Source organism: Glandiceps talaboti, chromosome 6, assembly GCF_964340395.1.
Source record: "Glandiceps talaboti chromosome 6, keGlaTala1.1, whole genome shotgun sequence".
Lineage (NCBI taxonomy): Eukaryota > Metazoa > Hemichordata > Enteropneusta > Spengelidae > Glandiceps > Glandiceps talaboti.
This window is the reverse complement of record NC_135554.1, coordinates 22793357-22807840: the sequence shown is the minus strand read 5'-3', so window position 1 is coordinate 22807840 and position 14484 is coordinate 22793357. Positions and strand designations below refer to the sequence as shown.

The 14484-nt window shown below is 35.5% G+C and overlaps 2 protein-coding genes across 2 annotated transcripts in view; one reads left to right on the top strand and one right to left on the bottom strand.

Annotated features, from left to right (window-relative positions):
• The window catches only part of LOC144436138 (DNA-directed RNA polymerase I subunit RPA1-like), a 43798-nt gene extending 36588 nt beyond the window's left edge, over positions 1-7210 (bottom strand). The window contains 7 exon segments of the mRNA XM_078124839.1: positions 629-747; positions 1195-1339; positions 2365-2618; positions 3635-3860; positions 5143-5270; positions 5761-5953; positions 7188-7210. Coding sequence (XP_077980965.1) covers positions 629-747; positions 1195-1339; positions 2365-2618; positions 3635-3860; positions 5143-5270; positions 5761-5917 — 1029 coding nt within the window. The 5' untranslated portion in view covers positions 5918-5953; positions 7188-7210.
• A 273-nt stretch (positions 7211-7483) lies between these two features.
• Positions 7484-11008, top strand: LOC144436972 (zinc finger protein AEBP2-like). Its single transcript, XM_078125840.1, has 3 exons — positions 7484-7527; positions 9862-10333; positions 10836-11008. Exons 2-3 carry the CDS (start codon positions 9916-9918, stop codon positions 11006-11008), a joined length of 591 nt encoding a protein of 196 aa, XP_077981966.1. The 5' UTR covers positions 7484-7527; positions 9862-9915.
• Positions 11009-14484: the final 3476 nt, after the last annotated feature.

Here is a 14484-nt window from a genome sequence, read left to right as displayed (position 1 = left end):
ACGATTGATGTTCGTTTATTGAGCTTGTGCGACATTGTGAGGTCATCCCTAACGAGTACTTTCTATATCAAAATGTGATACTTCCATGCATACAGGGCTAGTGAATGAAAATATGTCATAAAATATTTGGTGTGTCTTTTAGCTTCATAATAAGACAGACAGACAGACAGACAGACAGACAGACAGACAGACAGACAGACAGACAGACAGACAGACAGGCAGACAGACAGACAGACAAAGACACATATTAACATACATATACAGTTTGAGAGAAAGGCTGACAGACTCACACTGAAAGAAACACACATACATGATAAAGACACATTCACAATAAATGATACAGATGAACAGACATACACACAAACTGAGACAGTCAGACAGAGACAGTCAGTCAGACAGACAGACAGACAGACAGACAGACAGACAGACAGACAGACATACACACACACAAACTGAGACAGTCAGACAGAGACAGTCAGTCAGACAGACAGACAGACAGACAGACAGACAGACAGACAGACAGACAGACACACACACACACACACACACAGACACACAGACATCTAAGATTTATGACAATGAACATAAAAAGATAGACACCCATACTTGTATATTCACAGTTACTTACTGGTCTAAATCTAGAAGGTGGTACAGGAAGTACTTCTAAAAAGAATACATCTATGGATTTAGGTCTTTCTACATTATCGTCAGCAGCAAGACAACCAAACAGATGATGGAGAAGGGAACCTGGAAAATAGACAAGTCAGTCACTATTTTGGAACAAAATTGATGATTGAGAAAAAGAACGTATAGGCATGTAAAATAAATATGTAAGCTGTCATTTGGGAGCAAAGGAGGTCAAAATACTGGTAATGATGTAATAAAACATAAAGGCAAGAAAGTAAAGAATTAAGTACATCGGAACATTAACTTCATTTCATGAGATCATGATTACAAAGTCGATATCATCTGATTTATTGGTACATTTCTTATCAATAATTTCATTCTTCTGCTACAATTATTCGGTCAATACGACATTAGCACAAAAAGAAAAAGTCAGCTACCCAGCATGCAACCTCATGGCAATAGCATCATTTAGATGGGATATGATACATGCGTTTATCACTGTAGTAACTGAAAAATCAGACTTTTCTGAAACTATGAGAAATGAAAATATCAATATTGTCAATTTACCTTCATTTTTGAGTAATTTTTTCATATATTCCCTGGCATCCTGTGGGGTCACATATACCTTGTCTATATCTGTCTCCACCTCAGCACCCTCCTTCACATTGTTTTGTTCTTGTAATGTGTTCACACCTTCGTTTTCACCAGCATCCTTATTTTGGCTGTGAATGTAACAACACAGAGCATTAATAAATATTAAACATCTATGCCATTGCTTTTGATATACATGTATACAAGATACTCTCGTACATTGGTAATCTAAGCACTGTTGAAAACAAATAGACATTTTCCATATCATTATATAACCCATAACACCAAAGCAAAGCATTTTGTGTACGTACCACAATTGTTTATAGCATCCATATCAAGTGTAAAAAGTATACAGTTTCATTTGCTAATATAACCCATAACACCAAAGTAAAGCATTTTCTGTATGTACCACAATTGTTTTAATAGTATCCATATAAGTGTAAAAGTATACTGTTTCATTTGCTAATTGACCACATTAGAAAGGCCACATGCTAGGCTTGTAAATATCCAACTGAAAGCGTATACTTTTACACTTGATATGAATGCAATAAATGAGAGTAGTGGTGTAGTACATAGAGAAAGTGCTTTTCAGTGTTACTTGTTGTATAAATGTTCATTCAACATGCGCATATCCTAAAATATTACAGCCCAAATGTGGTTGTTTGTGTTTTTATCTTGGGAGGTTCTCTACCATTCTGACATCAGTAGGAATTACATCTCATTCCAAAGCATTAACACATTTTGAGGCAGTAATATTAATTTAAATGGGGATTCTGAACATCACTCCTATTGGCCAAATAATGCAATCTTTTGTTTTACTGAAAACAATACTGGTGCTATATATATATTTTGATGACAAACTAATGTACAATTCTTGTTATTGACATGTCAATTACCTACAGAAACAGCACCCCTAGTGGCAAAATCATAAAATCTTTTGTTTTTCTGAAAACCAATATGGTATTTAGGTGCTACATATATTTTGATGACAACATACTTGTCCAAATTTTACACTCATATGCAGTACCTATTGAAACAGCACTCCCAGTGGCCAAATAATACAATCTTTTGTTTTCTGAAATCCAGACTATGACATTATGGGTGCTAAATAAACTTCCGTAACAAATTACTCTACAAGTCTGTCACACCAAGTACTTACCTATCTTGTTGTGTTGCTTTGGTTTCAAAAGCAGCTTTCCTTACAGCGACTCTTCTGCTTAGTTTGTTGACATATATTTTGCTATTATGCTGAGCTCTGAGGGCATTTACTCGTTTATTACACAAACCACACCGTGCTCTATGTTTTATTTGATTCTTCTTGAAGGCATTGACCAGACTTTGTCTGCACTCTGTAATATTTCTGACATGTGCATTTCGTGCTGCTTCAGCTTTATCTAGTCCTGGACAAACAGAAACAAACATTTTTTTCAAATCACCAGATTAGCTGTTTATGAGTTGTTGGTGAAACTGTTACACACTGGCTTGACATTCACGTGTAAACATTGCAAATAAAGAAGTTTGGACGCTCTAATTGTTCGCCACATGTAAATTTGTCAACCTCTAGGATACAGATAGAGTGAATGGTGGAGGATCGAACATGCTATAACGCTTTGGTGTACAACAAATATGTTAAACCTGCACCTTGAACACTTTTTTTCATTCAGCAACCAAAGATACATTTGCTAAAAATTGTTCTGTTATCGCCATGAGTGAGTTACTTATAAAAATACATTATACCTGTCAATCAATGATCAATTTTATCCTTAGATAGTGCAGCGGCCGGTTTTAATCTTGAGTGAAAGATTGGTTCTGAATGTGATTCCATGGTAGTTTGATTTGCCTTGATACCTATATATGGTAGTGCTCATTGAATATCTAATATTGAGGAGCAAGCTAGGCGGTACAGTTTCAGTCACTACAATCGCCACATGTACAGCATTGAATATCTAATATCGAGGAGCAAGCTAAGCGGTACAGTTTCAGTCACTACAATCGCCACATGTACAGCATTGAATATCTAATATTGAGGAGCAAGCTAGGCAGTACAGTTTCAGTCACTACTATCGCCACATGTACAGCATTGAATATCTAATATCGAGGAGCAAGCTAAGCGGTACAGTTTCAGTCACTACAATCGCCACATGTACAGCATTGAATATCTAATATCGAGGAGCAAGCTAAGCGGTACAGTTTCAGTTACTACAATCGCCACATGTTCAACATTGAATATCTAATATCGAGGAGCAAGCTAGGCGGTACAGTTTCAGTCACTATATCCAGTGACTGAAAATGATACAGCTGCAGCAAGTGCAGCTTTAAAAAGTAGTTCCAGTTTGAGTTTGTGGCTTTTATTGTCAATTTGGTATGATTTGACAGCCACCAACACCTGTCTTTCAACTTCAAGTCACAACCTTACCTTGTAATGCTTTTTCCACATATTTCTGTAATTCTCTGTTGATTTCTGTTATTTCAGCAACACTATCATCACAACCGTCAACAGTCAGCTCTCTCATGATATTTTCAAGATCGTCAATGGCCGACAACAAACCATACTCCAGACACTGTAACTGAGCTTTGATGAGTGCCACTGTTCCTCTATCAGCTAGCAGATGATGACAGTGTAGACATGAACCTTTCAGAATCTGTATGAAGATGAAATACAACACAAAGGTTTGGAAACATGGTGACAATGAGGGGTGGAGGGTGGGGTTTAAACTAATACTTGCATAGATGGCCATACCCTGTACCATAATTTTGATGGGGGAACCCTAGTAAAATGACTGGGGAACTTAGGTAGATTTGGGCTGCTTAGCACCCCTAACAAAACCCTGTGACCAATGTTAGAATTCTTTTAAGGTTTGGGAAACCCTATAACAAATAAAAAGGGTGCATTTCCCATACATTGATATATCATAATATTGGTGGGGAATCCTGGTAAAATGACTGGGGAACATAGGTACATGTAAATTGTTTATCACCCCTACCAAAACACTGTGACAACTGCTCCACTTGATTAACTCACTAACGAGGAAAATATGGTAAAACTGACATACAGTAATTTCAAGTACATACATACTAGTATCATAATTTTGATTGGGGAACTTAGGTATATTTTCCCTGCAAATGGCCCTTAAAAAGCATCGTGACAACTGTTACTATTCACTAAGATTGGGAAACCCAGTAACTGGGGGAAACGGGGGGAGGGATATAAACTTATATAGAGTTCCATACCTTGCACCTTATATTGGTGGGAATTATAGAAAACTACTTGAGGTAACTCAGAGTTTATCTACAGTGTGATATGTAGAACCCTGCTGTCAATAAAATAGTTCCACACCTTGACAGATAATTTTGTCATAGCTATGATTGATGATAAAAATCACAGATTTATTGGTCACTGAGGGCGCTCTTTAAAAATAAATTGTTCATGCTATATAGTTCTGGGTAATGATAGGGCTCCATAATGATACATTGCCCACACAGCTATACAACTGGCATAAAAACACTGGTGCATTTACTTGAATGAAGTGAGCTAAAAGAAGACTTCATACAAACATGCAAAGACAAATTAGGTAAAGACAGCAACATAACTGACACAAAAACAACAGTGGACGCCTCTGATGTATGAATAAAATGCTTTTTTCAGTTTGTTTGTATCTGTGGAAGTTAGTCATGTTGTACAATAAAACATTCAGTTAATAAACTTGACTGTAACAGTTGCACTTGATTGTTATAACATGTAGCTTTCTAATCAGTGATTTGGGTTATGAGACCCAAGATCTTGTCGTGTTTATACTTTGACAAGTTACCAACACTAATGACATTGTATGTCTTTGCATGCTTGTGGTTCCTGAATACCATGAGCAAGAAAACACACCAGTGTTATTATTTCATGAGTAGTATGAGAAAACATCATTAACATACCTGTACAAGTAGTTTAAAAAACAACGGATTGTATACAGGTAGAGGTAACGATATATGACCAAAATGACCAGGACAATGTAGAAAGGTCAGGAAACAAGTAGTACACACATCATCACGATCTGAAGGACCTAGAAAAAAATATATGACATATACATACATTTTCAAGTGAAAATACATCTTTGTGATAAACCATTTTACCAAGGTAAACTTTTCTTCTAAACACAAAAATTGAAAATTGTCAATTGAAATTTCAGACAGCACTTTCTGTCTTTTTTGACAGGTTAACCTACTATTCCAATTATGTGAACTCATGATGCTAAAGAAGGAATATTTCAGTAAATATCAAGGATATACAGAATCTCTCACATGCCACTGGCTTTGCTGAAACTGACAGCATTTTACTTTGCTCAAACCGTGATTTTAGAAAATGATCAAGTATGCCCCTGTTTGGATGAGTGCGCCCTCAATGGTGGCTTGGTTACATTGTTTATGAAACAATTTTCATGTGTAAGATGGCATAGTAAATCATTTCATTCGGATTGATTCACTTGGATCAGAAATTTCATATGAGAGATACGTGTGTAATATTATTTGTTGGTTTGTGATATGTTTTCTCACCTAATGCTGGGTCATATAATCCTCCATATGATGGATGCAGAAAACTGTCAAATGTTTGTGGGTTTGATATTTCTTTGACACTGAGATTGGTGATCTCCTCTGTGCTATGATTGGTAAAGCGAATACCACACAGACGTTTGGAAGGGATCTGGTGCATCTTGTCTTCTGGTTGCTACAAACCGGATTTCTCAATCTGAAACAGAAATTTCAAAATGAATATATGTAAATTAAACATCCCTAGCTGAAAGTGTACTAGTATGTACACATTATGATGTTACATGAAGTGTCTCCTTTGGTATTGTTCATCGTGAATTTTAAATTATGATAATTTTACAACTGCGCAATAGTTGAAGATTTATATAAACACTTTTTTAGAAAAATTGTGTCACAGTGTTTATTTCTGATATTGTTCCCTGTAGACAGACTAATTTACTATTAAAAGAAATGTCTTTTCCAAATATGTATAAATAATGATTGTTTTCAATAACGGTGTTTTGAACAGCTCACATATTCTGTGAGGCTCCATTTTAAAACAAAGACGCCATCAATAACAGAATAGTTAAAACTTAAATTGATTCAAATTAAAATCAAATTATATCAAATATAATCATTTAGTGAATTTATGGTTGGGATATCGTCAATAATTAATACATATATCAAATGAACTCATGGTGTACACTACAAATTATGAACATAAATACCATATGTAAGTGATTTGATAATTTTAAGATGTATCTTTTTATTTTTTATTTATTTATTGATTACACGTAACAAAACCCTGGGGATTTGTTAAAGGTACAAATAAAATAAAATTGGGGGGAAAAAATCATAATAATAGCACTTATAGGCTTTTCAAAAGTAACATTACACATCATAATAAAGACTACAAAACAAAACAAAACAACAACAATAACTATTCAACGAGTTGAGACATAATATTAATGAAAAAATAATAATGAAGGGTAATTAGACATTTCAAATTATATTTTATGAGTATTTTGTAGGTGGTGCTCCCTTTTTATATTACTAAGTTTGATATATTTTCCAAGTGCGATAATTAGAGTTTTGTTGCTCATTATTTCTTTAAATTGTTGTTCTTCTGTCAAGTTTCTGTAATTATTAATATGTTTAGCAGCTTCACTAAAGAGGTCATGCCTGAGTAAATTATATGAGTATCAATGAAAACACTAATTATGTACACACATGTAACGCTGGGCATGGGATTCTCAACTTCGATACATACCAGTCATCGAACTACAGAGGGACAGACGGTATCTAGATATCACAGTTATAACTTATATCATATACTGTACACCACAGTACTGCGAGTATCTTCAAATATTGTTACAACTGTACGTGAATGTAATCGGCACCTATGCATACACATGTGCCTGGCATGCATGTACACAACTACACGTGCAACTTACCGTAATCATTCAATGTCGCCATTTTCTTTGGCCAACTTCACTTCTTCCCGGGGAAGTGTTCACTCAAATATGAAAGCATTATTTTATATGTTTCCATGTAGACACCTTTATCACTATAACGTGTTTCACATATCTATAAATATGCAATTTAGCAACGCCTCTGTGTTGCACAGAAGTAATGAAGAACTAAATGTTGCAATTCATATTTTAAAAACAGCACACCCCTATGTATAGTAAAATAACCCACCATAAAGTCGCGCGAGGTACGAGAATGCTCCTTGTGAGAATTGGCGAGATCAACAGGAGTGCTGTCAACTGCAGCTGTGTGATATTATTCCGGGTAAGTAGACGAAATGCATGGAATAACTCGACGGTGTATGTCGATGTCTTATTTGAAAAATAAGTATAGTGCCACTCTCAGCCGAAGACGACATCAAAATTACGTAATATGTCCAAGAGAAGATGAGAGCGACACTTTCGTTGTCGCTTCCGGTCACCTGCTTTTGTCCCGTCGCATCGACAGGCGCGTCGGTTGGCATTTGACAAGTCAACGTTACAGAGATGTGAAAGTTTTACTCTTTTAGACTTTGAAATGTGATTGTCAGCGCCCCGTTCGTTTCCTATTTTTATACATTTAAAATCAGTTATGGTTCTTGCCGAGTTTTTATACGTAAAACGAAATAATAGAAGGAAGAATTATTTGGTAAATTCGGAAAAAAAATTGAATACAGTATGAAATCGTACCGACTCACTCATCCACGCATCACTATTTGCGGTGCAGTTTACATCAAATTACTGTTATGTGTAGAAACATATGTTTTTAATCAAATATCAGTATTTTTTTAAGCCAACTATCGTGACTATTCCAACAGTCATAATAGTACTATAACAATGTTACCCTTGGCCTCGATCGTGATGGAATGGAGTGAACTATATGAAACTAAGTAATGAAGGACTTCCTTGAACTGATGGTCAAGGTCATGTTAATATTATTAAACATAACGATCATTTAGAGGTCAACTTGACACAAGTATTACTTTAACTAGAAATTAGAATATCAATACATTATTTGTTTATCATCATTTATTTTAAAAATTTGATTTCCTTGTTCAAGTTTTTACAATGCAAATGATTAATGTCAAAGCAATAAGTCAATTTTCTTTTAGAGTCACTAAACATTTGGTTATCTTTTTTTTGTAAATTTGATAACGGCATTTATTAACGATACTGATCATAATTTTAATGTCAAGGCTTTAAAATAATACCCTTTTCTTTACAAGTAGTTGCCCTAATAAACATTTATTTATACCATGCACGAACCAAGTTGAACAAAAATATGGAATATATACTCTGGTTGTTCTACGCCGTGACAACGTCTGTCTACATCACTGGTTCTGCTGTGTTCGAAATATGAGTCAAAACGTTCAAAATTACCATTAGTGCTTTCACCAATTTTTCTTTGATATTATTATTACTGGCGCTGGTATTATTATATTATTCTCCACTATTTATCTTCATTCAGTTGGAAAATATGTGTGACATAAGGGTTGTCACTACTCGTTGTGACAAAGCCCCTTAGGTGACTTGTATTTTCCTTCGCTGAACGAAGGAATATATTGGGGAATAATATCTACTTGTTTATCATCCTTTTCTGTTTTCTTTTTTTTTCAGTTTTGTATCGTTGAATTTTAATTCCTATAATTAAGGCTTTCAATAACCATATTTCTTCGTAACTAGTTGTTGAAATATGACATAACAGGGTTCTGCCAAGCTTGAGAGTAGTCCCGGTCGCTAATTAATATTCATGCTAATTTGCATAATTAATATTCATGTTTAATATTTATGTCATAACAGAACATGTATAAAATATGTTAAAAATAGATTAGTGTTCTCACCATGATAGATAACAAGGATGGTGGCTAATTTACATAATATTTTACATAGTAATAATGGGAGTTCATAGTACAAATGAGTATCAGTCCAACTACAGTGATATGGTACAACCATGGAGTATAACAACTTCCATGGTACGACAAAGATTTCAACACAGGTCTGGATGGCACTGTAGCAAGGCATGTGTGTTTGCTGTTGACAATAAACGTAATAAAGGCATAATAAAACAATTGTATGGTTCCGATTACGCTCAATTTTAGAATAGGTGGGGTAGGTAGATTTTTTTTTTATTGTATTTTTTTTTCATGTGTTAGTGTCTAGTTCAGGTAGTTATGTTTCCCAACGGTTTTCCATATGGTCTCTGTGTTATTGGTTTCTTCCCATCAGATGTACAGCTATTACAGATTAGAAGAACAGTTTTGTATTGTTTCTTTAAGTTGATGTCAGTTTCCGCATCCACTATTTCTAGCAAAACTTCACAATTTTCACAACTTTATTATTTTTTTATCGAATATGTAAAAAAAAAAGTTTAGAGTCGGCGTGAAAAACTAGGTGGAGGTTAGGTAACCGGAACCATACATTATTTTTAGTAAGCCTTTGTGTAACTTGTCTTTGTTTTTACTTGCCCCTTTTCAGGTGTTTTCTGTAAATTGTTTTGTATTTATTCTGGACAGTTGAATTGAATTGAATACAAATTGAATTGAATATATTTGAACGAATAAAGATTATTAACAAAAAAATTTTTTAATTACTACAAAACATTGTCTGTTTTTTATTTCAGGATAAACAGTCATTGTGGTAGTGGATAACTGATGAATTCAACACCTCAGCAATCATGACAACCACACCACCTCCTTACAAGAATCCAGCCTCTATACCATGTAAATGGGATAAATGTGATACCTTCGTTACCTGCAGCAGTGACTTAGCAGAACACATCACCTCAGCTCACGTCAATGTCCAGTCTGGAGAAACATATATATGTCTATGGGAAGGGTGTAAAGTGTACAATACGCCATCTAAAAGTCATACTTGGCTGACTAAACATGTGTTGTACCACAACGGTGGCAAACCTTTCAAATGTGTTATCAGTGGATGTAATGCAACTTTTGGTTCCTGTAATGGCCTTGCTAGGCATGTACCAACTCACTTTAATGAAAGCAATGGACAGAAAACTACCAGGAGTAAAGAAGACAGTCCTGGTAAAATTATTAAGAAAAAGAGAATCAAATATAAGCGAAGATTATCATTAGGTGAGTTACTCCAGTGTTTTTTGCTATAAGATTTTTGAATACGGTAGCAAAGGAAGGAAATCTGGTAAAAATTGCATGGCTTTGTATACCTCATAGCATAATTTTGGTGGTAACCATGGTAACAGGGGAGGGAAACCTGGTAAAAAGTGATATAGATTTCTATACCTTGTACATTGTACTATAATATTGGTGGGTAACCATGGTAACAGAGGAAATGAAAGCTAGTAAAACTTGACCGGATTGCTATGCCTCGTACCATAATTTTGGTGTGGAACCCCCAGTAACAGAAACAGGATATCTGGTAAACGTATAGATTTCTATACATTTTAGTTCGGAATCACAGTGAAAACACCAGGAAACTCGGGTAGATTAAAAAACAAATAACCTGCTGTAAGGCTTGAACCTGCAACCTGTAGATTCCAAACCAGTGACTCTTTAACCATTTGACCATCATGACTTCACATGCTGATAACCTCGAGGTATGTTTTTATTATTTTTGCAGTGAAAACAGATGATTATTTTGATTCAAGGATTGTAGATGTATTGAAACATAAACTAGTCCAGCTGAACAAGAAGACTAAACTTGACACAGAAGGTGGAGGTCACAGCATCATATTCCGCAGCTCTGTAAGTCTTGTACATCATCACGTACAGTCATTGGTGATACTCATATAATACCTGCTTCACACACACACACACATTTTTAAAATGATAAATTTTCATTTGAAAATGTAGTCTGTGTATTAAAATGGGAACAAATGGACAGGTTTGAAAATTAAGTCGTGTTGTCAATGACTAAAAATAATTCGAAAATGCACATATTTGACTTTGAGAATGACCCCATACTTGCACATGTTCCAAACTATTGAGTGTTATGGTTGTTCCGTTTTCAGTGTTTCCCTGTAAATTGTCAACACATTAAAACAACAACAATATTTGATATTGATTTTTAGCATTGTTATTTGAAGAAAAAAAAAACTGTTTTTCTTTAAATATTCAGGTTATTGGTAGGAGGAAGGAAAGTGATGGTGTAGTCAAACTTCTTCTTCACTACACACCAGAAAACTTGTAAGTAATTTACATCAATGAGACCACTGATAGCTCATCATATGTATTTAGACTTGCAACATGTATATACTTACCAGCAGTGTGTCCTGTAATGATAGCCATTGTGCCCTGTAATGACAGCCATACTTTTATATGCTGTGAATCAAAATGATGAAAGCTATGTTTTCTTGTGAGTCACCATATAGTAAGAGATATGAGAATATACCAAATCTTGCTGCTGTCACTAGAAATTGTGTGTGTGTCACTGACACGTCAATCATATTGCATAAAGAGCACACTCATTGTGAGTCTCCACCTAGTAAGACATGGGAACACCAAATTTTGGTGCGACACAAGAAACTGTGTGTGTGTCACTACATGTCAATTGGCACACTGCAAGTGCAAGTTGCCAGCCATGGAAAATGGTAGTCTGTGGGAAGACTCTTGCTGATGTTTATTTGATAGATTCCAGTGTTTGTACATCAATGTTGCATTGGTATCATACTGCTATGTTCAGAAATGAATTAAAGATGCTTAGGCCAAAAAAAAGAAAAGAATTGGTTCTGGTCAGGACGCAGATTTTTTTTTTTTAATTCTCAACAAACCTGTCACTCAGTCTGCTATTTATGGCAGTTACTGTTCTTGTTATTTACTACTTGCATTTGCTTGTTCATGATTGGCTCTGCAGTTGTCTTCACTAAAGTAGGGAGGGTTATTTTTGTGTTTCCCCACGGATCTGCAGACTGCATGGGCTGGACAAACACACACACACACACACACACACACACACAAAAAAAAAAGACTGACGAGGATTTTTAAGTGATGCGCATGCTGACCAGAAACAATTCTTTTTGTTTTTTTGGCCTAATGTAGAAACATGAAGCCTTACCGGGGGTATATAATAAAATATTTGTGTGATGTAATTTTCAGCTTACCAGATGTTTGGGTGACTGAGAGCCAGGCATACAGTGTGCACACTAGAACCATGCATTTATCTAGTCTACCAAGGGACACAGTCAGTCAGCTGGACCCGTCCAAATCAAACCGTACCAGGCGAAGAAAGAACCGACGGAAGTAGGACATACATCTACTGTGGTGATATGGCTATGTACACATTGGGTTATCAGATTTGAATTTTCTATGTCACTACCAAAATTAAGCACACCTTTTCAAAAGTACAGAAAAGTTGTAGATTTTAGATTTTTTTTGGGTTAATGTAGATTGTGTTCTATACAGTCTAGAATTATAAGATTATCCAAAAATCACTTATTACGGACTCAGACAATGATCTATTGACTTCAGGGGTTTATTTTTAAGGTTTTCACGGTAAAGAGTGGCCTGTTTTTTGAAAGACTAGCTAATGGCATATAACATGCTCTGCCTTCAAGAATTTGTATGTCATTTAACTCTTCTCTAGCTGAAGCCTGATTATTTCGGACGTTGGGGGCACTAATTTGAAACTGAATCTGGACTTAGACAAATTTAAATTATTGTTGATTGCAGCAAGTACCCTATTGAGTTGATATTGTATTGTGATGTCGACCACACAACCTTACATCAGGCAACGACATTCACCCCTTAGGTAATTACTAGCAGATTACAGACTTGGCAATTGCATGTAAATGTCACATTTAGTCATCAGGGAAACTATTTATCTTGTAACTTCACGTTTTCAGTTCATTAACACAAAGAGAGGCCAACAACTATGAAACAGTACCGTAATCATTTAAACAACTGTGGTTTCTTTCTGTATATAGATCTGAATTTTGTGTATTATACATCTACAGAGCAAACACTACACTTGTATTGCCAACACTGAGAGAGCTGAATTTTGTGTACATCTACAGAGCAAATGTCTTCTCCAAACTTTGCCGTATGAGAGCTTAATTGGTACTAGTCCTTCCAAAATATTAAAATAACTTTAGGGTTGACAGCATTGGTTTCAAGGGACACTATTCACAGGATTTTAAAATGGCCTAATTTTGATATCATGTTGACCCCCATTTCAAAAATTTTTATAGTGGGAAAAACAGTTTTCTTGCAGAGCTATAGAAAAAGTTACCATAGTTGTGAACAAAAAGAATGGTTTTATCATATCCTTACAATTCCACTAATAAGATAGCACTAATGTGAGAACCTGGGACTGAATCGTGGGCCTTTATGATATCAATCAAATTTAACAGGTTTCTTGTCAGACTGTAAGTTTAGTAAGGTTGTTTTTTACCAAATTCCAAAATTTTACTTTCACCAGTCTCAAGAGATATGCTGAAAAAAATGTAGACTAAGTATAATTTCTGATTTTTTATTTTCTAGACAAGAGGGTGTAAACAAGACTTCTTATGAACATTTATGACTAATTTCCTTTCTCTACACACATATGCCTGTGGAAACTGTGCGATCATCTTGCTAAGATAGATGCGAACTAAAACTAGTGTTCGATGTGGTAGAGTACACACGTGGGTGATAGTGGTACATGGTACCTCTCACTCTTGTGTGGGTATAATCATCCCGTAATTAAGATACATGTTCTGTAAACATTGAAATTTCCCCAAAAATGTACCCTGCCATGATAGAAGTTACTAGAAACAGCACCCTACTGTGAATACACTGGTCTAGTTCCTATACGATATCATTACAGTTTACTTCTTTCCTTCCACATCGGCCTTCACCTCATGTAAGACGGCATGCACTTTGAGATTATGCTTGTATTGGTCCTCGTTTAACTTCGGCATTTCAGCATGCTTCAACCTCTTCAGGGTTTAGTTAGAAACCACATTGGCATCCAGACTATGAGTACACTTGCGACTTAAACCAATGGCCACGCAATACTTTTTATCAATAGCTTGCAAAATAGTAGTCTAGCTGCTAGACCTCAGGCTTTCTTCTCAACACTCTGTTTCTGAAAGGTACAATCGAGGGCGAACACCCGAGCTATCACCCTCACTAGCAACCTTCGGTCACCTTCACGGTGAGCAGAATAGCCCAAGGGGTCTAGCAGCAAGACTAGCAAAATAGTTATAGTTTGTATTTATTTATGTTTGTCAGCTGAAGGCTCACTTTCTGTCACAGAATAATGTATACAGATTTGTTTAAAAGATAGTCTT